Source organism: Pomacea canaliculata, linkage group LG8 (genome assembly GCF_003073045.1).
Source record: "Pomacea canaliculata isolate SZHN2017 linkage group LG8, ASM307304v1, whole genome shotgun sequence".
In the NCBI taxonomy this organism is placed as follows: Eukaryota; Metazoa; Mollusca; class Gastropoda; order Architaenioglossa; family Ampullariidae; genus Pomacea; species Pomacea canaliculata.
In genome coordinates, this window is record NC_037597.1 from 15,590,371 (window position 1) to 15,616,756 (window position 26,386).

General features: G+C 40.5%; 3 protein-coding genes across 4 annotated transcripts in view; all 3 read right to left on the reverse strand.

Moving 5' to 3' along the window:
* The window catches only part of LOC112570820, a 37,394-nt gene extending 33,862 nt beyond the window's left edge, over positions 1-3,532 (reverse strand). Inside the window, 6 exon segments of the mRNA XM_025249458.1 lie at positions 86-322; positions 570-650; positions 808-1,335; positions 1,770-2,010; positions 2,533-2,697; positions 3,409-3,532. Of these exon segments, the coding sequence (XP_025105243.1) occupies positions 86-322; positions 570-650; positions 808-1,335; positions 1,770-2,010; positions 2,533-2,691 (1,246 nt within the window). The 5' untranslated portion in view covers positions 2,692-2,697; positions 3,409-3,532.
* Positions 3,533-9,179: 5,647 nt separating this feature from the next.
* Positions 9,180-16,061, reverse strand: LOC112570693 (23 kDa integral membrane protein-like). Its single transcript, XM_025249260.1, has 8 exons — positions 15,670-16,061; positions 13,681-13,794; positions 13,075-13,341; positions 12,523-12,597; positions 12,048-12,152; positions 11,543-11,698; positions 11,122-11,205; positions 9,180-10,107 (listed from the first exon to the last, which is right to left on the reverse strand). The coding sequence occupies exons 2-8, from the start codon at positions 13,738-13,740 to the stop codon at positions 10,045-10,047; spliced, it is 810 nt and encodes a 269-aa protein (XP_025105045.1). The 5' UTR covers positions 13,741-13,794; positions 15,670-16,061; the 3' UTR covers positions 9,180-10,044.
* A 132-nt stretch (positions 16,062-16,193) lies between these two features.
* On the reverse strand, positions 16,194-25,163 carry LOC112570692 (leukocyte surface antigen CD53-like). Of its 2 annotated transcripts, XM_025249258.1 has the most exons (8): positions 25,110-25,135; positions 20,749-20,940; positions 19,723-19,989; positions 19,288-19,362; positions 18,861-18,965; positions 18,336-18,482; positions 17,844-17,927; positions 16,194-17,531 (listed from the first exon to the last, which is right to left on the reverse strand). In XM_025249258.1, exons 1-8 carry the CDS (start codon positions 25,125-25,127, stop codon positions 17,472-17,474), a joined length of 948 nt encoding a protein of 315 aa, XP_025105043.1. In that variant the 5' UTR covers positions 25,128-25,135; the 3' UTR covers positions 16,194-17,471. The 2 variants fall into 2 exon arrangements, with proteins under 2 accessions (XP_025105043.1, XP_025105044.1); XM_025249259.1 differs by lacking the exon at positions 20,749-20,940 and having other exon boundaries at positions 25,110-25,163.
* Between the last annotated feature and the right edge of the window lie 1,223 nt (positions 25,164-26,386).

The following is a 26,386-nucleotide window of genomic DNA, read 5'->3' on the forward strand; positions in this document are numbered from 1 at the left end:
ACTGTATGGCTTATAATAGGTTAGAAAACAACTTGGAATTTCACTTTGATAGACAAGAGTAGTTGTACAACAGTAGTCAATTTACCTGTGTCAGGGCAAGCTCCAGTTGAAGATCCAGTTATCTCCTTAAGACCACACTTATTAACAGATGTCAAGGATGAAGGGGATGTGGCTAAAGAAACTGTGGACTGGGATAAAGTCGAGGTCGTGGCAACCAAAGATGCTCCTGTCTGAGGGTCAAAGGCAGAGAGGTCACAAGGCTTACCAGCCTGTTCCATTGAACATCTGGCCAGCTTCTGTATTACTGTCAAGCCATCAGACTCTGAAAAATAATCATATTAGTCATTTTTATCATTCGTCAGACTCACACAGTCATGCTGGCCGTGATCATGGCCCCAAAATAAAGAAAATACAGTTCTTTGCTCTATTCCTTCTTTTGTTACAAGTCTCTTAAATTTAACTTTAACTTATATCCAAGTCTTATTTTTTGCTAAAAAAAAAATATCATTTGAGTATTGTTCACCAGAAAATTCCATGATATTATCCTCTGTGCATCCAAGAATAATTACCTTCTTCAAATGAGTCAGGAGATCCAACAGCTCGAGTTGTCTGCCACTCTTCAATTCCTTTGTTATTCAGTGTTAGGTTGTCTGCAGTTTCAAATAAAGTTCACAAAGATTTGAAGTTACAAATCAATAAAACATGCTGCTTTTAGTTTTATACATCTTTATACATTTTATACATTAGTTTATCTTCTAACAGATACATGAAAGGTGCTTGTATATAAATAACTTAGATTTGACTTACCAAAGTCAATGTTATTTAATAGGTCAAATGACAAGCGTGGTATTGTGGAGCTGTATTTCATGGCCCGATCTGTGGTATGGTGCCTGTTCTGCTGCAGTGTTTCTTTGTTATGTCTTGTTCTTTTATTCCTTTGTTGCCTTGATGACATTTCTTCTCCTTCTGCTCCTTTATTGCTATCCTGGTCAGAGGACCAATCTTGGGTGCCTGATCCAACATTTGACAAAGTGGGATGAATGGAAATGAACTGTGTATCAACTATTCTGCCACCAGATGGAGAAAGGTTTCTAACACTGTTTTCCTTGATTTTGGCAACTAAAAACTCTCCAGTTTCTGCAACAGTCACCTGCCTGCTCTCATCTTCTGCAGATTGTTCTTCGCTCTTATATTGATGGGTCTCCTTCATGACTTGATCTTGAAAACTAGCTTCTTTCTTCTTGTCCTTCTGGTTTAATTTAGCTTTCTGCATTCCTTTATCTTCTTGTACAACCTTTTCTAGATCCTTCCAGCTCGTGACTTCATTATGTCCACCTGACAAGTGAATGTATGAAGTAACAACTTTAAATATGGGAACTTAAAAAGTTATTTGTAAGCTAAAAGGTTCTAAAGTTAGAAAAGTTAGAAAACAAGAGCAAAGATGATGATGATGATGACAATAAAGCAATCAATAATCATAAGTACAACAACAGTTTATTTTTATCTTAGTGTTAGCAGTAATAATAGATTTATACAACCCATTTCATACTAAGCAGAGTAAATGACTAATGAGCTTAACAAGACTGATATGGAAGCCAATTATGAATGCCCACAATACCTTCAAGACAGTGAACTTTTTAAAGTATATATCTTCAGTAGTTGAAGAATTTTACCTAGTAAGTGCACCTAAAAAACACAAATAAAAAACTGTGAAAAGAAATGATTTAATAAAATTATCCTAAATTATCTATGTGATGTTATACACTTACTATCACAAGCAGACAGCAATGCTGCAATATCATTGTCAAAAGCCAGTCCTGAAAAGCAAGCAGACCCTGAGTTTTTGTCAAAATCAGGAATGTGAAGGAATCCAGGATGATCTTTGAAAACATCTGTGGCTGACTCTCCACTGAGGCTAGTGTCAAGATCCTTCTCATCATCAAAATCAACCTCTGCAGACTTTAGCAGACTACGATGAAGGATCACAGGTTCCTCAGAGTCTGATGACAACTAAAACCATACTTCAAGTACATCACTCTGCCTCTTCCTATAATGTTTAAATAAGATCAAGTCTCAAGAAGGATTTCTAAGCCAGATTCATAAAACATTGTGAACTGTATTGAAATATAACAACTTACCAAAGAAGACAATGTTTTTGAGAAGCATGCTGAATGGTGAAAGGCTTACAAAGCTATGATGAATGTCCCTGCTGCTGGGGTTGATCCATACACTAAATAGGCTTAATATACTAAGATCTCCATTTTTCTTTAATTGGGACTATTTTCCTCATAAATTTTGCATTGAAAGAGGGTCTAAAAAGAGGAAGAGAAAAAGTAAAATAGTAAAAAAAAGTAAAAAGCTAAGGTAGCTATATAATTCATAAAGAGTGTGCATGTGTGATTCTCAAAGCCGTAAATCACAAAAGTGTAAAATAGTGTGTGCGTGTGCATGCACGCAAGAGAAAGAGAGAGTAAATGTGAGCACCGTTTCTAGGTGTCTCTATTAACATGTCCTCTTTCTAACTTTCCTTACATCTGACAAGTCAAAATCAATGGTGGGAAGCGATTTTTCAATTTCTGCAAAGATGGTGTCCATTTGTGGTTTTAGATTTCTCTCAAAGTCAGGATCCTTAGGTAAAAGAGTTCCTTCTTCTCCCTCATTCTGGTCTTCATCACTGCTATCAGTCTCCATCAAAACCTGCTGTCAGAAAAAAATAATAATTTGTCCCCCTATTTTATTGACTGCAATAATTTTATTAAGTAATGAAGTAAGATTATTTTGCCTGCTGAAAGAGCCTTCCTTAAATTAAACGAAAGCTGCTTGTTCTACTTATGTTGAAGTAATGTGGGTGCATGTTGAAATAAATAACTTCGATAAAATGGAATAAAGAAAGTACTAGCATTAATAAGGGTGCTAAAGACTATAGAACGTCACCATCATCATCAGTATTATTGTTATGCATGTTTCGCCTTAATTTCCACACCTTGCAACACTATAATACAATAAATCATTAGTGAGTGTAGAGGTATTTAAGATTAAGAAAACAGAAGAACATACACTCTACAAGTAAAACTAAGGAAGAAAACTGAAAGGGAGAGAGCTACGCAAAAGTCTATACGTGTATGATGTACTAATGAAAATAAAGCATTTACAATGTTTATTTTGTGAGAATTGTTTTTGTTACAACTATATTATTCCTGTGTATTATTCCTTCTAGTGTGCTGGCGTTGCATCATACCTGTAATTGCCCTTGCGGATTAATAAAGTTGTATTATACATATGTGTCGGACTCCATAGCGATTACGACAACAACGTTTGACCTCGGGCCAAGCTCTGACATTTGAATCAATTAGAGTTTCAGGTAATAAAAACCAAAATATTGAAGACAAACTTAAGGCATGAACATACCTTGAAATAATAGCTATAGAAAAGGAAAACTAATCAAATGTATAACTTCTTCCAATAGCGATATATTGCGAATCTGCAGACAGCGGCAGCGTTACCATTTGAAAACTATTTGCACTGAAGCTAGCCTGTTCCGCTTCTTCGGACAGAATGAGAATATCCACTAAGGGGAAGAGCAGACCACAGCTAGAGAACACCGCTGTGAAGAAGAGTGTTCGAAAAGACAAGAGAGCTTACACAAAGACAGGGATGGGCAAGCTACTTTTAATTTGTAGCCCGCTAGGCTACAGCTACTTTTTTTCAAAACGTAGCCAGCTACACTACAGCTACAATTTTCCAAAACGTAGCCAGCTACTTTGGGCTACTTTTAAAATGTAGCCAGCTTCTTTTGGCTTCTTTTGGCTACTTTTAAAAGCGTGATGTTATAACAAGTTAGCTGTAGCCAGCTGGCTGTAGCAAAATACACAAACATCAAACATACACACAAAACACTATATTACTTGCTAACACAAGAACTGGTTTTTATATACATTGACCTTTATTCTGATCTGAGACCACCAAAAACTCCACATTAACAACAAAATGCAAAGGTATAAAACAAACTTTTGACTTAGTGCTGATAATTTGTGAATACTGTTAAAACAAATCTACATGCTTTCAGTCCTCCATGGAATTGAACTTGACCAGAACTTTGGCCTCGAAGTTGCTGTCTGTCCCCCTAGTGCGCAGCTTTGTCATGATAAGTCCTGCCAGACTGAACAATCTCTCAACCGCAGCACTGCTTGGCAAGACGGTGTTGGTGCGCAGATAGAGTTGTTTGATCGTGGGCTATTTGTCCAGTTCACTGACATTCTGCGACAATCCAGACATCAGGAAGGTAGTTGTCTCAGGGGTGCCGGTAACTTCTTCATAAATGATGAAGTCTGCCTGTTCGTCTGTGCACTTGGTTGGGGACTGGACTGGCGTGTCGGTCAATGCTGCCTCTGCAGTCAAGAGGGATCTGCAATTCTCACGCAGGGTTTGGTCCCCAGTCCACATCAACTTGCACCTGAAACAATAATATGCACAATAATTAATGCTTTGTTTAATTTGGTTAAATTTTTTTTTCTTATTGTTGTTTTTTAATTAATTTTATAAAATGTACTGGTTTTTATGTACTTATTTTGATTTGTAGGCAAGTGTCAAAAGACCAGTGACAGTGAATATTATGTTTTGTTTTTTTAATCAACACCCCCCTCCCCCCACCTCCCGTCAAAAGTTTATTTTTTAATTTATTTACGGATATTTGTATAGCGCTTATTCTCGTGTAATCTGAGCTCTAAGCGCTTCACATTCTTCTCATTCTCAAAAGAACAGTGACACAGAGTAGCTTATAAATGAAGAAAAAATACACTGAAATAACGAAAACTCTCCCTCACCTTGGGTTCGACACAGTTGCAAGCAGGGTGTCTTGGTCCTTATAGGCATCAGCAAATCTGGTCTCCAACCCATTCAGGACAGCAGTAGCTAGGGGACCACAGATTTCTAGCTTGGACTTCTGTTGCTCGATGCGGGTCTTGAGGGTGTTGAGCTGAGGCAGGAGGTGTCCCAAGCCCACGCACTTCTCGCCCTGCAAGCAGTCGAGGCACATGAAATTTGAGTTATGTGACCAAGAACAAAAGATATTAATTGTGGATACATCACCCTACTTCAAATAAAACTAGTAAAACAAACAAAAAAGGAAGGAAAAAAAATAGTAAAACTTACCTCCAACATTTGGTTCGCCGTTTTCCTGCTCATTAACTGGGTTTCCTGGCCAGTGAGTCTGGACACGAACTTTTGAAAACTTCTCGTTCTCCAGCATGAAGAAGGACAGGTTGCATTCCAACAGGTAATCAAGGACGGCGGAATTGACGTCTGCTTAGCTGACGGTACTCTCGTGTTCCACTTTGAAGAGCTTCGAGACAGAGGGTTGGTCGTCGTCTTCCCTTTTCCGCTTTCGTGACGTTTCCAAGTCTTGAGTCAACTGCCTGGCAAGCAGTGGATGTTTCCTCTAAAATAAACACATGAAAATGAAACAAAATTTTAGAAGTCCATTCACAATCACAGCAAGTTTCTACCAAGCTAATTGTCATATTAAATTACTAGCATTAAATATAAAATCCTTCGAGCCACCATACTGTTCAAACGTCCTTCATGCTCTTTTCATACAAACAAAATAAAACACACACACACACTTTATGACAAAGACTAAATAGATACATGTAGTACACAAACGGTAAAGACAGCAGTTTGATTAGTCGTCGCCCCAGCGGTAATCACGTTGATGCAACCCCTTACCTTTCCACAATCTTTACAACATGTACACTCCTCTATTCCAAAAGCAGACAAGCAAGAACATGAAGAATGAAGATCGATGAAAATCTCAACGAACTTACCTGCAAGTGCGTTCTCAAATTAAACGCCGACGTCTTGTTCGTTGAGTACTTCGTGCTGCCGCACCCATTCTTGCATTTGAAACTACAGTGGAACCTCGGTTAGCGAACGCCTCGGATAGCGAATATTTCGGATACGAACAAAAATTTCGTTAAAAGTTTGTCTCGGATAGCGAACAAAATTTCGGATAACGAACAGCCACGTGGACCACACGTGACCGACCAGCATGTCATCCTTCGCGCTCGAGACACAGTTACGATCGGTCGTTCCTTTTCACTGCGGATCCTTCTTATTTAGTGATTTTTGTGCTTTATTTTAATAAGATAATACTCAATCATGGCTCCAAAGAAGATTAAGAGCAATTAATAGTAGTGAGGTAATGATAAGGAAGCGGCCAACAAATGAATTGAAAAAGGAAATGATTTCAAAGTATGAAGGTGGCATGCGTCTGTCGGATATGTGATGTCGTATTACTGAAGAGTTTTACAAAAAAGGCAGAAGGAACAGACACTGGACAAGTTTTTTCCTTAAACCTCAAAGCTACAGAAAAGGGAAGTCACCCCCGATTTTATAATGTCACGTGTGCTCATGGAGGGGGAATCCAAGCAGTAATTCCACCCTTCCTCCCCACACTTGCTTCCAACCACGCCGTCAAAACGGCAAGTTTTCTGATGTTTGAATGCTTTCGTTAATGTTTTTATGTTTATTGAACTCCATTTATATTGCATTATAACTGTTCTCTTGTAAACAAATACCTATATAGCCTGTAACTTTCAAATATTAGCGAGTCAACAGGGGCTGGGAACCAATTAAATCTATTTCCTTTATTTCTTATGGAAAAAATTGTTTCGGATAACGAACACCTTTTCAGAACGGATTAAGTTCGTTAACCGAGGTTCCACTGTATATCCACATTTTGTGGCTTCGCAAAATGTAAAAAATTTCAAATAAGGCTGGAAATTGATGGGTACGTCCATCTTCGTTTTTCAAATCGCTCCCGCCACATGGACGACACAGTACTTCCGGTTACTGAGCGTGCGAGAGACGTGGGTGTCTGGCTGTCACAACACCGAGCTGTGAGAGCAGTGGCTGTCGTCGTCTTGCTGACACACTGTCGACGAATGGTCGTGAAAGTAGCCAACATGTAGCCAAGCTACGGCTACTTTCTAAAATGTAGCTACGGCTACAAGCTACTTTTTTTTAAATTTGTAGCCGGCTACGCTACAAGCTACAAACCCATCCCTGCACAAAGAGTTAATTTAGCTGTTGGCAGCTGAAAGAGGTGAGACCAGAACAGTTATATAAGATTACCAAGTTTAAACGACAAGGGAAAATAATTATGGGATATGCCGGAGAAGCCCTCACCATCTACATATTCATCACAAACTGACAGCATTGAAACGCCAGAAACATGAGCTGGAAATGCAGAAACATTAGTTAGAAATACAGCAGCTAAATTTAGCATCCAAGAAAAGAATCTGACAGCTGGAGATAGAATATCTGAGAAAACTGAAGAGGACAGAATATTTCGAGACACAGTGAAAGTATAGCATATGACGGTACTGGGGACTACCCGTAGCTGATCAGTTCGAAATGCAGAAAGCTGGAATTAGAGTCCAAGGAAAGAATGAGAAAGCTTGAGTTAAAATTTATGCAAGAAATTGAAGAGAAAAGATTTGAACTCGAAAAAACATCGAGACTAGCACTACAAAACTGGGTAGAGGGAAAGTACAGTACAGTCGCATACTGCAAAAGAATGAATCGCAGTATTACGTACAGGTGACCACTCTCCATACCAAGTTTCACTCCTCAGGAACCAATTAAAGGCCGCATAAATTCGAGGTTCTTGATAATGATTACAGAAAAAAAAAGCATATTCTTGTAGCTGTTGTATGTAATGCTGCTTAATTTATTCAGTGAATATTTTCATTTCTTTCATCTAACGCTTTTTTAAGCATTCAAATGTCTTTGTTTTCACATGAATGTTTGAGTTTACGTTAGTCTGGGAATACACATATCTGAAATCTGTAAATCCATTATTTAAAGTTTTCATTCAAAGCATTGACATTATTTCTTAGTTTGGAGGTTGGAGGGTTATAGGCAGTCGGACAATCCCTACAGTTTCGCTTAGTGTACGTGGAATATCGATGATAGATTTTAAAGAATTATTTAAATATATAAAGTTCAGTAAAATCGTGGCGTGTTAAAGGCGTTATAACGAAGCCAGAGACTTAAGCTTTTCGTGTCAAGCTGGTAGTGTGGAGCATTGAGGACTGGGTATGTGGTTACAGACTAAAGTAGCGTCCTAACAGCTTATGTCGCATGCTGAGCATGGATGTAGGCAGCGTGCTACATACTCTCTGTATGGTGCGAACCGGGTGCATTAAGGAGTGGGAAGCACATTGTGGTACTGTGTCAGTCACAGGCCGCGGGTGCGCAGACGACACAGAAAATAGAAATCCTTGCCCTAACGGACCGATCTCTGAACACGAAGTCACTGAGTCTTTACACAAACTGAAGTCTGGTAAAGCAGCAGGACTGGATCACGGACGTATATTTTCTGCTACAGTGTCAAACCTATGTTGACATCAGGGCCAGCTATAGGTGTCTTACACCTGACATACACGGGCCCCAGCAGACGACGTTCACCGAGTTGCTGTCTCTGGCGGAAGCACGCGCCATAAGAAGTGTCTCAATGTATATTTTCTAGACATCAAAGAGGCGCAGTGAACCGGTACTTCATAAATAATGTGACCAAATGGGGCCGATGGCCTAATATACTAGTTTGGGTGCATGGGTGTATGTAGGTGGGAATATGGGTGTGCGTGCGCGCACGTGTGTGTGTTGAATATGAAAGAAAAGAGAGAGGGCGAACGAAGAATGGTCTGGGAGAGTGCAGGTGATATGTAGTATTATGGCACATTATATTCGTCTGTCTTCGGCAGACCGTTGTAGTAGAGACCATGATCATAGCTTGCATGACTCCATGCGTTATGACTACCTAGATTAGACCTGATGGTCAATTTGTACACAGTATAAGTGTGTGGGTGTGATGTATGTGTGTACGTGTGTCTATAGGGGGTGTCAAAAAGCCGAAAAGTAGAAATGATACGAAGTATACCCATCTCATGTCTTATGGCTGTTTTACGTTTGGGTTTTTTTTTATTGATGATGATTGTAACAATATTTCACCCAATTTCGACCGGGTCATTGACCCATCAAATAAACAGTTCTCAGTTCTCTCTCTTTCTTTCTTCTGGTGATGAGCAAGTGAGCGAGCCTGGTTGATTCTAAAAGTTTGCATATAGCCAAATGAACAAGTCACACAACTAAAAATATAAGTCAATTACATACAATAATTACAAAATGGACGGGTTTAATGCACAAAGCATGGCTCCAGATTTCATCAATTGTAGTTTCTTCGTCTGTTTTACATAACAGACATTCATATATTGAAAGACAAGACTGGTTGGAATATCTATAAAGAGATCAAGTTTAAAGTTATATATTAGAAGTAAAGTAAAGTTTAGGGGAAATATAAACAAAACATTGATATTCAGTTGTAAACGTAGATCTCCAATTTCGAATATAACACAAAATTCATAAATATATCACAGAATAAAACCTGAAATTTCAGGCTGATTTTTCTCTTTTTGTTACTAGTAGTATATTAATACTGTTAGTCCAGAGCAATGATTGATTTGTCATCATCAAATTGTCATCACTAAAAATTAGAGCAGGTATTAGACGAACATAAGACTGAACGATATGATACTAATAACTTAACAAAATTGGACTATAAAAACTTCAGTAAGATGTCATTTAAAGATCTGAACAATGTGGGCCTAAGTATACTTCCGAAAACTAAAAGGACTTCATCTCAAAATGAGAAAAAATGGTTTTGGATTGACTGTTTTTGTGTTATCCTTGGTCAATACCTTTTGTGCTTTTACCACTCATTATAACCAGGTTAATTTATAATGGATGCTACAATACTTTCCTTAATCATTACCGTAAAATTTCCAGGGAAAGTAGTCTTTGTTATTTCTAATCCAGAATAAGAAAAACTATGTTTCTGCATCACCACTAAAACTGTAAATAAAACAAATAATAACAACAAGCAGTTTTGGACTCCGTTTTTGAGTACTGTCATGTCGTATTTATCATTTGTGACGATCCCAGGTCCACCATGACAGCGAGAGCAGTGAGTGTATACACATGTTGTTACACTGGCCCGATACTGTTGTCAGACTTCACCAGCATACCCGCAAACCCGATCTCGATAACCTGAAGACATGGAACACAACACACAACAAATATAAGGATCTTTTGTATAGACAGACCAGCATCTGGATGGACAGACAGATAAGTAAAGAAAACCAAACCAACAAACTTCTTGTAAAATATGATCGATGCTCTATCTCAGAATGAACAAGACCCAAGCCAAGTGTAGAGACGCGTCCACATTCTCTGGCACTCCTTCTCACTTTTAATCTTTCACACTTTCGAATCGTGCTTATCTTAGAATTAATTTTTTTACGATATATTCAATTTATCTTTTGTGATTCTAAGCCCTGCTCACTACTGCTAGTCCTGCCTGTAATATGTAGAACTGTTGGGAGCTCGTGTGGACGATTTATTCGGTATTTTTGGACTTCAAGCTTGCTCGGTTGACGAATCCACACAGGTAGGCCCGGATGTTAAGATCACAATATTATGCTTGTTGCTAGTTTGCTAGCTTTGCTACGTGAAATTAAGCACAGGTTTCCATCACGGTTCACAGACAGCTATGACCAAAACCATTTCTGGTGGCCATGATTCTGATTTTGAATTGTCTTTCCCAATTAATGTACATGTCTATAGTTTATTCAAATAATTGTGACCGTGAGCTGTGTCAACACTCGTGTTCGAAGTGCCCTGACTAAATTCACACGTCTCACCCATAAAAGGACATGTACTAAGATATGCAGATAACTGTTTATACTAACCGTGACAGCCAATTTTGTCATATGACCAAAAAAATACTTGTTTAGCACTAGACTCAGTTGTCTGACCGATCACTATATGTTTTTAAGACTTTCCAATTCCGTATAAATATTTCTTGAATCGTAGTATTTTCTATCATGCAACTTAATTGTAACTTATAAAGATGATTGTATATTATTCACTTATTGTGATACTGTTATGTCACAACAAAGGAGTTTGTTGACTTGTAAAATCACTCTTTGAAGTGGCCGATGACGTAATCAGTTGTTCGTAATTCGTTCGTTCTCTCACTCTCATACACACGTGGAAGTTCACCTGCAATAGCAGTAAGTGAGCCAGGATCACAGCGGCGACAACGAGATTATCCTGAACTTTCTTCTGAAGCATGTCGTAACAGCCCTGCAAAACAGGAGAGCATTAGCAGCTTCTTAAGAATCAAACAAAGATCACCAAAAAAAGTATTTATGTCAAAACAACTTTACAAACAGAACATCACCCTACAAAGTGTGCATGAACCCGTGAGTAATCTGCATGATATTTATGGTCTAAAGCGCAATTAATATTCTTAAATTCATTAAAATTGTTAATTATTGATTAATTTGTAATTCTAGGTCATACAGGATATTCATATTTTGAACCTTTTAACTACATGCGACAAAGACAGCTAATAACATCTTCAATGACAATGAAGAATTTGTAGCTGTGAATTGCTGAAGACATCTGAATGGGAGCTCACCTCATCGTTGTACATGTCTTTGGTGGCGTAAGGAGGCTCTGCTGTACACGCCTGCTTCGCCGTGTTGTTCGTACCTTCGATAATATCCTTCCGGCAACACGTGGGCGGCAATGTGCCGTTGAAATCCTCCTGCCCTCGGATCCCGCAACAGTCAAGCTGTACACAGTATACAGAACACACATAGTGTCTTCATCATCCAGACTATTACACAACACAAGTTTTACTTGAAACAAAAGGAAGGACTTAAAAGTGGAAAAAAATAGGAACAAGAAAGAAGAACAAAGAAATGGTAATGAAAGATGCTAGAAATTCTCTCTGTTCTAAAATTCCTCTCTCTCTCTCTCTTTCTCTCTTTCTCTCTTTCTCTCTCTCTCTGTATCTCTCTCTCTCTGTATCTCTCTCTCTCTGTATCTCTCTCTCTGTGTATCACTCTCCTCTCTCCCCGCTCGCTCACACCGAAAAAGCAGGAGATGGAGGACAGAGCTAGTCTAACCACACTCCTCACCAAGTAGTTCATCAGGTTGATGGAGAACGAAAAAGGATCTGAGGCGCTTTTATTGAAATCGCTTTTGACCTTGTCGCCAACTCTGCTTCGAATGTTGTCGTGAAGCTGTTGAAATATAAAAGTAAAGTCTGATTATGTATAAAAATCTGTTTTTATCAAGCTAAAAGACTGTGTCAAGACTAGCTAAGCGTAAATGTATTGATGTTTAAATATGTTCAAGTACGTTTCGATACATTGTATTGTTGATGGAGTAAAGTTATACAATCCTTTATCTGGAATCTTATTTCTAATCACAGATAATACTGCACACTCTCATGCTACATGACTGTACAGTAACAATACACAATCACAGGCTACATAGCTGTAGACAACCAAATGCTACACTATGTATCAAGGCACACGCACACGACATAACGCATTGTACAGTCACGTGGTACAAGGCTGAATACAATCACCACATAGGTACGTGTCTTACCACTGAATCTTTAGCAAGGAACATGCCGCCCACGACGCCCTGGCAGATGACCAGAATGGACATAGAGATAATGAACTGAAGACATAAAACATTATCGGTGTGATTCCAGCAGCGAAAGAAACTCTCAAAAATTTGAATTGACTGACTACCACCTCCCAACCCTACCCCCTAGGAATATGTACACTAGTCTAGGACGTAGTCAAGGTGCTCGCGTACCACCCGTCAAACCATGCCAGTAGTGGGTTAGTGCCACAGTTTGAAAACCGGGGCTCTACACTACTTAAATCCCATGCCACAGATTAGCTTCAAGACCATGTAAAATATTTATTTGTTATTTGGCTTTTTTCTCACAAATCCTTGTGGAATAACCTTGCAATCTATGGCTTCTACACCCGGGTCCTTGACCTGGAGACTTGCTTTCTACGTTTCCCTTCCCACGAACAGTTTACATCGCATGGAACTAACACAAAGGAGAAACGCAGAGGGGAAGAGAGAGAGAGAGAGAGAAGCAGAATAAAGTGAAGGATAAAGAGTAAAGTAATGTGTTTTCACCCCAAGAAGCAAGAGTTTCCATTTTCCACTGGCCCCGCAGCAAGCCATGAAAGAGATGCAGAACAGAACGCCCCCGAAGACCATGAGGGCCACGCCAGCGTCCCCCACAAAGGGCAGGTTGGTGACATCCTTGAGGTCAGGGATGTGAAAGGCCGTGCGGTCCTCGTCTTTCACTATTATAGATGTCACACCAAAGATGATCTGCGTCAGCTTGTCCGGAAGGTACTTTAGCAGTGCTCCTACTACCACGACAGCTAAGGAGCCCAGCTGGAACAATCCAGAAGGAGAGAAGTTTTCACATTGAAACAGGCTAGTGAGCGACTGATACCAGATTTTGATCTGGCTATCTTACATCACAACATAATTTCTTACCTGGTTCTTTAACACTGAAACGTCAAGGGCAATAAAAATTGTGTTCATCATGGTAAACAATCGGCTATTGTTTTCCTTTCTATATTAAACTACAGATATGAAGCCACAAATCTGGTTTAATTCAATTCAACAATAATGTCTGTAACAACAGAATTGTTTTTTAAAAGCGTGAGGCTTACTCCGAAATCTTAGGTCTACTTCCAATAATTATTTTTAAGAAGAGGCGGAACCTACCACAAAGCCAATGTTGAGGACAACGAGGACGATTCTTCCGATGAAGGACAGGCAGCCCATGATGAACTAAAGCTCTGTTCTTCTAAGTGATGTAGGTGTTTCAGGCAGGTGCCGCTGTACAGCAAGACATTTACAGAAATGTGTTAATTAAATCATTTACGTGTTTATTGTTTTCTGAAGATCTGGGAATTGTGTCTTTACCATTAAATTTAAGAAACTGTTCGGTATAGCGAAGACACAGGACGAAGCCGATACCTTTAGGGCACGTTTGTATACTGCAATGCAGCAGACTCCAATAACGGTGGTGGTGCTGGTGCTGGTGGTACAACTTATAAAGAGAATGTCCTCACGACATGAGCACAGTGCTCTTAAGCCAGAGAAAGAACAATAGAGTTACAAACTCAAAGTGGGTAGGGGGTAGTGAGGTGCGCAAGTACATGGGGGTCAGACTTTTATAACAGACTTTGCCAAATGTTTGACTCTTTTCTGCATGGAACTGGCTTCTCTAACCATGCTTCACATGAGTAAGTAAGTCTATTTTAAGTTTGCGGATGTGTTGACCGTGAGGTGTGATGCCTCCTAAGGTGCTCAGCAGAGGGCGTTAGGAACAGGCGACCTGACACTACGTCACAGCGCGACCTGTCCTGCACCTCCGCCCCGTGTTGCTATGTTGTGTTTTGTCGTGTACACAGAGTGTTCACGTATATCCTGCTCAGACGTATGTAAGGTGTGTCGCAATTGAATGTTATTATGTGTGGACACATGTAAGGTGTGTCGTGTCTGACCACGCCAGTAACGTTTGTCCATGCAAGCTGTTGAACAGTATCACACCTGCCGTGATGCTGGCATCAAAATTGAGATACGATTAAAGTAAGAACTCGAGTATACACACATATATATGCACAGACTCAAAGACGAACGAGGAGTAGAGTTAACAGTATGCAGTTATAAAATACTTTTTTCTATAAAAGGTTGGAGGGTCCGCTCTTCTTCTTGCAAACACTTTCAAGCACATTCAAGTGCAAGCTCATAAATTAAATAGTTCAAACTTGTTCCTCTTCAGATCGTGTAGTGTTTGTTGAGATCCATGCGTGACCTCCAATAAAGACTTCTATTTAAGTGAGTGAGGTCCGCTTTCGGTTTGTGCTGGAAACGACCTACGCCAGTGGCACTCCTTACAGACTGAGCAACAACCTTTGTCAGGGAGTGTCGTCTGCGTCACAGCATTGTCAACAACGTGTTGCAGTAGAACAGAAGTGAAAGTAAAGGAAAGCAGCTTAGCTTTACTAAACATATAAATAGTTTTTCGTACGCGAACATAAATGTTACATTAAGACATGCCTTCTGCGTTACAACGTAATACACGGTTACATGTAATGTCGCTTGGTAACGTTTGTTGAGTTAAGTCTGCTTCAAAACAAGTGTCTACCTAGTTTCTAGTTTCACCATAGAACAATCACTCTTAAAACGAAATATTATAGAAAATAAATGATAAAATTATAAAATCTATGAGAGAGAAGATGGATCACGCAAGCGAATATTTCGTGTTTATGAAGTTATTGATGCAACATTTGATCAAACCATCCAATCGAAGGAGGCGAGGAGTAAAGAGATGACAGATTAGCAAACCTAAAACGCAAATAATGAAGCAATGTGGTCCCAAACGAATAAAAACAGGTAAAAACAAACATAAAGAGGAATACGAAAATGTACAAGACTATATACAGAGGTAAGTGAAACCTGATCACACACGGCAGACCTCACGAGCGCAGACCGTGGAAACAAATAACTTTTAACTCAAAATTAGCTAACCCTCACAAGTAATTCAAAAATTGTTTAAATAACAGTCTAAAATTCACAAACTCACAGACCTTTGAAATGGTTTAACTCACAATTTTATCAACAACAAATCTCTCATACAGTAACTCACGGCCTGACAAACTTTACAGACTTTACAAACGACACCCGTGACGTCAGGTGAGGACGTACCTGTACGGTGCTGTCAGCTGTGTGTTTGCCGAGCGTCAGGACGAGTGCTTAAAAGAACGTAAGAGCGATCTGACAGTGCAGCTGACTGTGAGCAACCATTTGTGAGCAACCTATTTGTGAGGTATAATACAGTCTCTTAAGTGAGGTGGTTGGTTATACATTCACTCAGTTCAAAAGAAAAATGACGAAAGTTGTTCCTTATATCCTTGCACACAAATAAAATATGGAAAGGAGTCTTTTGCAATCCACAAGGAGGTTCTTTACACCTGGTCGTCAATGAGCCTATTCATTCCGCACGTCTCGACGTCAACACCTTCCTCCTACCTGATTTATACCCTGCCACTGACATACCGGCTTTCAGGATTTAGCGTGGAGGTACCTGTCTGTCAGCCCTCTGTCTTCTCGCAAACAAGACCACCTGACCACGTATCTCTCCTTTGCAAATAGTCTGCCTCAAACCTCCCCTTCCTTTTCCTACCTTCCGCCTCCCTTTTCTGAACAAAGAACAACGCTGAGACACAAGAGAGAGCAACACGCCTGTTTAATACTTCTCCAAAAAACAATCTTTCCTCCCTGTTTGAACACAAACTGACAAGGAATAAATAATAAATAAGCGAAAACTGTCTAGTGTTTGTCATACCATTAAAGTATCTCTTGTCTGTCAGATATTGTTGGACTACCACACAAAAAAGGTGAGAAACACAAAGCAGATAAGTAATATTACAATCCTGCGTCGCTAAATAACAGATAGAAAGACTAAGCAATGATATCAGCTTTACACATAGCCATGACCTTTCTGGCACCAGGTTTGACCCAGAGATTAAGTGATTCACTGAGAAATATCTCTCAATGAAGAACAGCACATATTCTTCTGATGTTTTATTTAATCATAATTGTTTCATTTGTCACTAAAGGTTTGGTAATCTGCATCATTAGACTAAAAGTAGGACCCGAGCTCCCTGCTGCCCAAGTTCCCTGTCAGTGCTTCTTCTCATTGACTGCACGAGGCAGTGGACTGAAACCTCCTCTGAACCTGTGCCCCTACTCTGTATTGAGTGACGTCACCTCTGTCTGAAATGGTCGACAGCCATCTGCCAGGTGCTGCGCAGGTTAATGGGGCAAAACCAAAAAAAAATATTAAAAAAAGAAAAGAAGTACCTTACAAGGCTAAGAAAGAAATGAGTAGGTGACACTGGCTGTCACGGGACTTCGTTAGCCAGTCAAGCGAGCCATAATTGTCATGAGTCATATATAGCCAAGCTTCAGTGGGTTTTTTTTCTACTACTTTGAACTTGTTGAAGCAAATGCAACCTTAACTGAGACACCGGTAGAACAGAAACGACCACAGCAGCCTAGAAAATTGCAGTCACTGTTTTTGCTGAATTCAACAAAAGGATTCATAAAGTGAATCGTTGATTCTTTGGTAATTTTAGTTCTTGAATTGTAGCCATACGAAAAGTTTGCATCACAGCAATCAGGGACTGAAGGTAACAAGTCAGACAAAGAAAAAATCGTCTATGGTTTTGTCAGATTTATATATAAAAAGCAAGTATTGTCACAGACGTGTTGTCCAATTGACGTTTAACAACTAAAAACTGTGAGACAGGTGGACTGCAGGGATGAGCTTTTGAAAAATGATTGTTGTTGAGTAAATGTCTATATACACGTGGAGTCTCACTCCTCACATTTGATTACTGCACAGTCACGTGACGAATTCGCACAAACGATGTCATTAACCTTCAGACACACCATTAGCAGGGGATGTCACTCCATTGTCGTCATCTGTCATGCTTTCTGGTGGCTCAGAGAGGAGAAACCTTGTTGATTTTTATGATAACAATAGCCAACATTATTTCAACGACCTGCAAAATAAAAGAAAGTTGACACACTTTATTAAATTAAAATCCTCTGCGTCTCATTCACTTTCACTCGATCTGTTCTGCAAGTCTATGTCTATACATTTATTTTGTGTGAGAGAAATTATTTCAACACACATATATATAGTTATCGGCATATGATAACTACATGTAATTGTCCTTTTAGATTAATAAACATATGTTGTATTGTGTTGTGTTATTATTATTTGTGGTAAAGTCTTCGTACGGCTGGTAGACGGTTTAGATGATCCGTTTCCCTCACCCACCCCCATACCTCTCCGGCTAATGTATTTTTACCTGCAAGAGTAGAATGAATCCCATAATAACAGAAGCTGCAATCACTTTGTCTGTTATCTTGCTCAGAAGCGTTTCATAACATCCCTGTAAACAGAAATGCACAATACACATGCACGCATAAACAGGTCTTTGTAATCACACGCGTGCAAAGACATAACAAACATTAATGCGGTGACCTATAACCTTGTTCTATCTGCACGTTCATACATACCCTCAAACAACACTTTTATGATTTTTAGATTAGTGGTATCAGGAAAAATGTATCCGAGATATTACAGTAAATCATGCACGGTGAGTCTCAAGTCCCATATCAAAGTCTCCCCCCTCCATTTTCTCTCTCTCTCTCTCTTTTTTCTTGCTTGGTCTAATGCTAGCTCGGGCCGTAAAGACAATAAAAATGCGGCGTTCCTTCTTGTTGTACACGTGTTTGCAGGAATCACTACTCATCCCTGTTTCACGTGTTGACCTCTGACCATCGGGCTGACCACTCACCACCGTGTTGTAGTCGGCGGGCGGTGCTGACGATCTTACGCACGCGTTCTTCCTGGCGTTGTCGGAGCCGTCGATGATGCTCTTCAAGCAGCACGTGGGTGGCAGGGACGAGAAGTCAATCTGACCCCGAATACCACAGCAGTCCAGCTGCACGACAAAGGTCAGGTTAGGTCGGGGTGACTATCGTACATCACAAACTGACCCAACCATTCATCAGCTTGATAAACGTATACTGTGACATCCTAAAGAATCTGCTCCATTACTTATACATGGACGACGAACTATAATGCTTATACATAGCAATAATATATATATATTCATATCTATGTACATATCTTTATTAGGTATATTCCTATTGCAGTTATACAGAACTAATACGAGTGGCGGTGCTTTCTGATAATACCTTTTCTTACGATTGTTTGAACTATTACACTACATCTATGACTATACTTCACATCTACCACTACACCTTTGTACTACTACAGTGTAAGTAGAAGTGCTTTGACAATAAATAATTGCACTCACAAGGTAGTTTAGGAGATTGATGGAGAATGAGAAAACATCTTGTCCATTTGCCTGAAAATCTGACTTCACTTTGTCTCCGATGGTGTCTTCGATCTTCTTGTTAAACTGTACAGAAAAAAAAAACGACCTGACTGTGAAAATAATCAGAACATGAATAAGAGAGAATAGTTTTTGGCTAGAAGCCCGTTTATCGTCAACATGCTTCGCTGTTTAACTCATGACCAGCTTGTAGAAAAACATGGTCAAAATTTCTGTCATTAATTGTTTGAAAAGATCATAGCTGTGATCAAGGAGTTTAAAGATAACAATAATACTGTTAATAAATTGTTGAAAGATTATATTTTTACACACACGCGCGCGCGCGCGCACACACACACACACACACACACACACACAGACGAGTTGTTTTCCCTCCTTCCCAACTTGCCACAGAATCCTTGGTCATGATGAGTGCGAAGACAACGGCTTGAGCGATGACAAGAATGGTCAGGACGACTATAAACTATAGATGACAGACACAAGGAGAGCAAGGTGAGTCAACGCACGAAAGGGTCAACTTTTTTTCTTACTTTCTTTTTTCTTTATTTATTTCTTCTTTATGGTTTCATCCAAATCTCGATACTGATGAAGCAGCTATGTAGATGCTTTTTATGACAATTTGCTAACCCGTTAATCTCTATTAGTCAATAACGATGGGGCGTTAAACTCATCTTTAGAGCAAAGAACTGTGTGACTAGTAGCCGTTAGCTCTCTGTTTATTACTACCATGCCACAAGGACTTAATATTACAATTTAAAGGAGGACTCTTTTTTTTTACCCTACACACTAATGTCATTACTATGTACAGAAGGAGTTTACTCACAATGTACAAAAGGACTCTGTAGTTACAGCAAGCGCCGCAGCAAGCAGTGAAGGAGACGAAGAAGAGGATGGCTCCGAAGATGATGAGTGCATAGCCCACTTCGCCCAGGAATGGTAGCTGTGACACCTGCGCGATGTTGGGGATGTTGAAGTCGGACTTGTCGCTGGACTGCACCGAGAAGGAGGCGGCCCCGAAGACCAGCTGCAGGAACTTGTCGGCCGAGAACTTCAGTAGAGCTCCGATGACCACCACGCCCAGCGAGATGATCTGTATGAACAGACACGCCATCATGACAACAAACAGCAAGAACAACAACAGGCAATCAATTTAGCATTTTGAATCACAAGTGAACAGATAGCTGTGCATTGAGTAAAAGGTTAAAGCCGTTCACATGTTTATGTATTTTCACTCACAAATCTGCATATTTTCCGGTTTAGGCAGAAACGTGCCATTCTTTTGTAATAATTTCCATCTCTGGACAAGTTCATGATCAACAGCTCCATTGCTCTTTAGTCAAGAATATATTGCAGAGGAAAGATTTTCTTCTAATAAAAACATGTCTGTGTTTATGTGTTTGTGCTGTGACGAGCTTCGCTGGATGTACGTGCTGTTTGTAACATTAGTCCAGCAGTGACACACGGCTTTCACACAACAGACAGCTATGGGCCTTTTTCTAGAACATTGTTTTCCGACAAATACTCGGCTGATTCACAGGGCTCAAAAACATTGTTGCTCTCTACCTCGAAGAGTTTCAGGCATAATGAGAATTAAAAAGTTTAAATAATATTGAAAAAAGTGCAAAAGGATGACTTCTCATAAAAATACAGTACAGTTTTACATCTTGACACCCTTCTAGTGTATTCAAGTAAATTAATTGTCGATTGCAAATCTAATGACTTTTCTCTTTGCAGGTGACAACTCTACCAATTCTGTTCGTTTCATATTATAACCTGAACATTGAACAGCCAGTACATTTTCTGTTAGGCACACAACTATCTTGTTAAGACGAGAACCTGATCATCATACCGCGATGGCGATGTTGATAACAACCAAAACGACTCGAGCAGCAGCCGAGATGCACATTTTTCCCTTTAGTGATTGTGTAGTCGTCGAGGGAAGAGTCAGACCTCGGTCACAGACGTCTCGATGTGTCCTGTCGTTGCGAGGCGACAACCCTGTGTGAGCTTCTAGAAGAATACAATCCCTGAGGTGCTGTACCTACATTAACATGCCATTGTCTCAGCTTTTGTCTACATGACGTGTCTTCTACAGGTAAGGTCAAGTTCTTTTTGGCCCGTGCTGAAAGTCACGTGTCTTGAAATCGTTAAAACGATTGATTTATTTCCTCAACTGATTAACGTACGAGCAGGCAATCGTCGTCTAGTTCTCTGTTAGACGATAAATGCAGAAACGTTTTCGGGATAAATAGGAATAAACTGATCATTTAAAACAATGTTTATTTAAACAACAACAATATTTGTATTACATTTTAACAAAAACTTTTTGCCTTTCGATAGAAATGTTCATTTTTTCCCCAGCAAAGATAATTTGTCTCATAGCTTGGGGCAAGTGTTGAAGGAGGAGTGATTAGTATTTTACGCCGAGCCAGCAGTCTATATAACGGTAAGGCAGTCAGCCCTGTAAACAGATGACACATGCAGAGAAAGAACAGCGAGCCCGAGACGAGATTCGAACCCAGCCCAGCCTGTCCTCACCACCAGACTGCCAGCTTGCAGCAAGCTATGGACGAGTAAGAACTGCGATGGCAGTACATGTGGACTACAAGAGACGGAATGTGCGAGGGTGAAAAGACTGAGACTGCTGGAAGAAGACTGAAAACCAATGACGTCAGCGAGTGGCTGAAAATGTGTTTCGACTTTAACTGGCACTAGTCCGTTAGTTCTGACGTTGGTAACCTGGCGTTGGCCTGTCACACTAGTGTCTCACTGGGAATGTCACGGCTCTGGCGTGGCCTTAGCAACGCTCCATTGTTTGTCACTGTGCTCGGGGTCACAGTCGTGGGTCACCTCGCTCACCCATCGTCACTGTACACATATTAATAAATACTAGCAGAGTACTAATATAGCACTGTATAGAATGCTGTATGACCAAAGCTAAGCTTATCGCTCTTGACAAGAGCTTATTTATACTTTTGCAAAATGGAAAATTCCTAAGTATCCATTCACACACGCGCGCACGCATGATACTCTCTCTTTCCCACCACATTCCCGTGTATCAGACAAACACGGTCGTTGAAGGACATTACAAACACCATAAACAAACACTTCAACCCCAGTAGGAAAGAACAATCTGAAATAAGAAAGCTTCAACTATTTTTGGTAGGATTTACATTATGTACATTACGAGAAGCTGTATTTCACTATTTGAAAGACCCTTATTGTCTGTCTGTCGGTCGGTCGGTCTCTGGACAGGTGAACTCCAAATCTCATACAATTCAATTGGCTGTTTTGTCGCTCGATCAGGTCTCGAGTACGGGTTGTCACCGGTGGTAATAAGAAAGCAGCTGACAGGCACGAACTTGCTGAATAACGGGTCATCGGCAGGTTGCTACCACCATACTCAAGCCACGAACCCTCGCGTGGTACTAAACACTGTGTTTATTGGGTTTATTGGCTCAAGCATGCACCTACATGCTCTCTCTCTCTCTTACAGCATACCCTCGCTAGAGCTAAGCACACTCTGTGTGTGTGTGTATATAAAGAAATAAAAAAGAAATCACTGTGAGACAGAAAGACTTCATCTCTCTCGAGGAAAGAAGATCCATTTAGCCTTCTTCCTGATAACCTTAGTGTTGGTATCCCAACGAAGTCTCGAAGATCGTGCCCAGGTGATGAAATGTGTCGACAATATATCCACCTCCTTGTTATAGATGATAGCTATGGGACTTAGTGGAGAAGTCTGACGGAAATTAAGACAGTTTTTTGGTTGTTCTGACATTAAGTTATGAGAAACATCGTTCATACTTGTTTAGGTATAGTATGGAAATTTAAGATGGTTTGTAGCTTTGAACACTCTTGGAGAGGCACACTGCTGGGGAGGATTTAGTCCTATAGTCAATTTACTTGTTTGTTGACAATTATGTTAGTTATTTTTTTTATTGTCAAAGGCTGTTAAGACAATGGTTCTGCATGCATGTGCTTGAAGTAACACTAACCCCACAAACAACCATGCACACATATACATGCACACAAACGCATGCGCAGTATTAAATCCCTCTTATTTTCAGGAAGTTAGCCAGGTGTTGATAAGGTTCGCCTGACAGGACCTTGAAGACTATTGCCTGACTACAGATCGTCAAGCGCGAGTAAACACAGAGCGAACGTTGGCAGGAGGGTCAGAGGGGGGAGACAGTGACATCACAAAGACCTGCCAACCAGGAAGACTTTTTGTCCCCAACACAAAAGGTTTTTAGTTATCGCACGGGGGGACGCACTTTATGTGCACAAAGTAGATCAAGTGCTTGGCACCAGGCCATACTCAGTGGAGCGATTGTGTTTCTCAAAGGATATTTCTGAGCATGACGCCTCTCCGTCCCGCACCTACAAGCATGCTACTAAGGACTGCCAAGCACACTGCCTCAACTAGGTAGATATATATGTATACTGGGTTTAGCAAACAGTAGTCTGTCAAAAACATCATGTTAATTATGACTCAGCTTTCTTAGCTGCCTGTCATGTCTGACTCCCACCTGCCTACACCTCCCTCTCTGAGCATCAGTAGACAACATTGAACATTGTGTGTGTTTAGGTGCACAGAACTCAATGCTTGCACTCCCTGCTTAGCTTAGCTGACTGCTTTGCCTTAGCCATCAAGGTGTCGCACAACGACACTCTGAGACCCTAGCCCCAAGTGGTGCATCATCCAGGGCCTGCAGCACAATGTCTTTCACACCAGTGCACATTGTGATTAAACTCCCTGAAGCAAGAATATTTCAGATGTAGTGCAGCTCCGTGACAGGGCCGCCGAGAGCCAGCCCGGGCCCCGGGACAGACGACCTCTCCGGGCCCCTTGTACTTGTAATCGTAAATTATTTTCCCAGTATATAATGTATGTTTACAATTCGAATCTCAATATCTACACTTCATTCAGTAACGAAATATAGACTGCAAACAGTAGGACAAGTGCACTAGGATCTACATCACTACTTGAACATAAAGTTGTTTACATGCGAGTGGTTAGTAAATGAGGACAAATGATGTTAAAGGATCAGACTTGTAGCACTCCGCTCCACAGACCCCCCCCCCCCTTTAGTAAGGACTGTTACGTCAGCAGCGATGTCAAAACCTCGACAGATTAGAACAACGGGTAGATGTATCACATCGCCTTTGTGTTCTAAGTGCTGCGCTTTTGTACTAAGCTCACTGACGTGCAAGGAAATGTTCTCTATGTAAGTGATTTATACTTCTACATGTAAAGAGGAAGAACCGAAGAAGTAAATGCCTAAACAAGTCTTCATCGAGTGTCATTAATAACCTCATTAAAAAAAGTGTTTGCTGCGACGAACAGCAGAACACATCAGTTATCATTTTTATCAACTTACATAACAAACACGCAGCACCTATCGAAAGTCCCTTCCTATATTATTCCTTTAGCAAAACCGCACGCGCGCGCGCACACACACACACAATAACTACACACACGCATGCTGTTACACGTAAACAAATATCTGAACTGAACTGTCGCCTTCAGACTCTTTAAAGCAGAAATTTTGAATTCATCCAACTTTTTACGAAGCATAAACTCGGTCGACTTCAAACCCCATCAGTCACTAGCCGTTAAAATACGTGCTGAGTTTTAGAAGACAAAGCAACTGTTTTAAAGACTAGTTAGCTAGTAAGTGTCAATACTTTTAATATTTAAGGAGATTAGAATGTTTTGTAAAAATGACAGAAAAATAGAAATGTTTAGCATATTTTAGCTGACTCGTAATAGTTCATAGAACAAAGTTATACTGTACTAATATTGTCATTTTACCTGCTGACTAAAAACTTTATGAGCTTTTCTCACAAACTTCATTATTGTCAGTCAATTTGAGACGCTAGTCACTCTCATTGACACTGATGTTCCTGCCTTGTCAAATGCTATTTGCCAATAAACTCGATTACTATACTGTATGGTAGTGTGCGACATCGCAGTTAATGGGGATGGAACATAGCACGCACACAGGAGGGTGGAGGCTGGCAATGTGGGGGTCGGGTGGTCGCTGGCCGGGTGACAGCCACGTGACAGAGGGAAGGTGTGAGGGGGTCGACTAGCGACAGGATGCAGGTGCGCGGATGTGGATGGATACGCCTAATCAACCATCCAAACAAAGTTATGCAGAGGGCAACCCAGAATCACGAGGTCAGAAGAGTTGGAGGACTTACGGATACATGTATCACCATCTTCAGTGTACCCTGCGCAGCAAACATTCTTCCTGCGATAGGCGAGCTCCGTGACCACCTTGTACGTTGACCTCAGCTCTGTTCTGTAAGCAGCAAATGTTGTTTAACTCGAGATACATGCATACGAAAAAATAGAAAGACGAGACAAAAATGGCGTATCATACGACTACTTCTAAGATGTTAATCTTTTCCTATTCCTTTGGCTAAGGAGCATACACATATTTTAGTTACAGAAGTCTTACAAAACAAGTGCGAGCATGACAACTGTGAAATTATAGGTCACAAATCACATTCGCATACACAAACGCATACACTCACATTCACACTTACCACCAGACCTTCCTATATGCACCAGGCCCTCACTCAGACCAGGCCCTCCCTTTTCGTATACTTGAAGGAAACGAGGTACCCCTAAGCTTCTAATGCCAAAGCGAAGAAAGTGATGAATCAATTTTTTTTCTCAAAGTTTTGCACCAGGCCCTCCCTTTGCACCAGACCCTCCTCTCTGCACCAGACCCTCCATCGACCTGGAACTTTTGTTAAAAAAAGTTTTGCACCAGGCCCTCCCTTTGCACCAGACCCTCTCTTTGCACCAGACCCTCCCATCGAAGTGGAACTTTTTTTTAGTCTTCGAATGCCAAAGCGAAGAAACTGATGAATCAATTTTTTTTTGTTTTGCACCAGGCCCTCCCTGTGCACCAGACCCTCCCCTCGACCTGGAACTTTTGTTAAAAAAAAGTTTTGCACTAGGCCCTCCCCCGGGTTTGTTTGCTTTTGTTTTGTTTTGTTTTTTTGGGGTTTTTTTTGAAAATGGTTAGGGGTTAGAGTGTTCTGCAATTCACATTAATTCACGCAACTGGCTGCGTTCTTCATCGACGTGCGAGTCGAGTGATCCCATCGCCTAAAGTTGTTTCATTTCTTTTCATCTGCTTTGCAACGATATTTGAAAGGTTTCAACAAAATGCGAAATGAATGAAAAAAATTGTAAAGCTAGGAAACAGCCACGCGAGAATGTGCCTCTCTTTACACTTTCGCCGATGCCACCCCGAGGCGAGAGTCCGGGGCGTTACTGAGAGCCTGACTCGGCAAAAGCTTTCCCTCCGGTTTGATAGACTTTTTCAGACTCTCGACGCGGAGGCCAGCTACCCCTCACTAAACCGTTCACTCGGTAGTAGTGACAGGCGGTGTGTAGAAAGGGCATCGACGTAATTACTGGGAATTCCTCGTTGATAAGAAGAATTTCAAGCCCCCAATCCCTA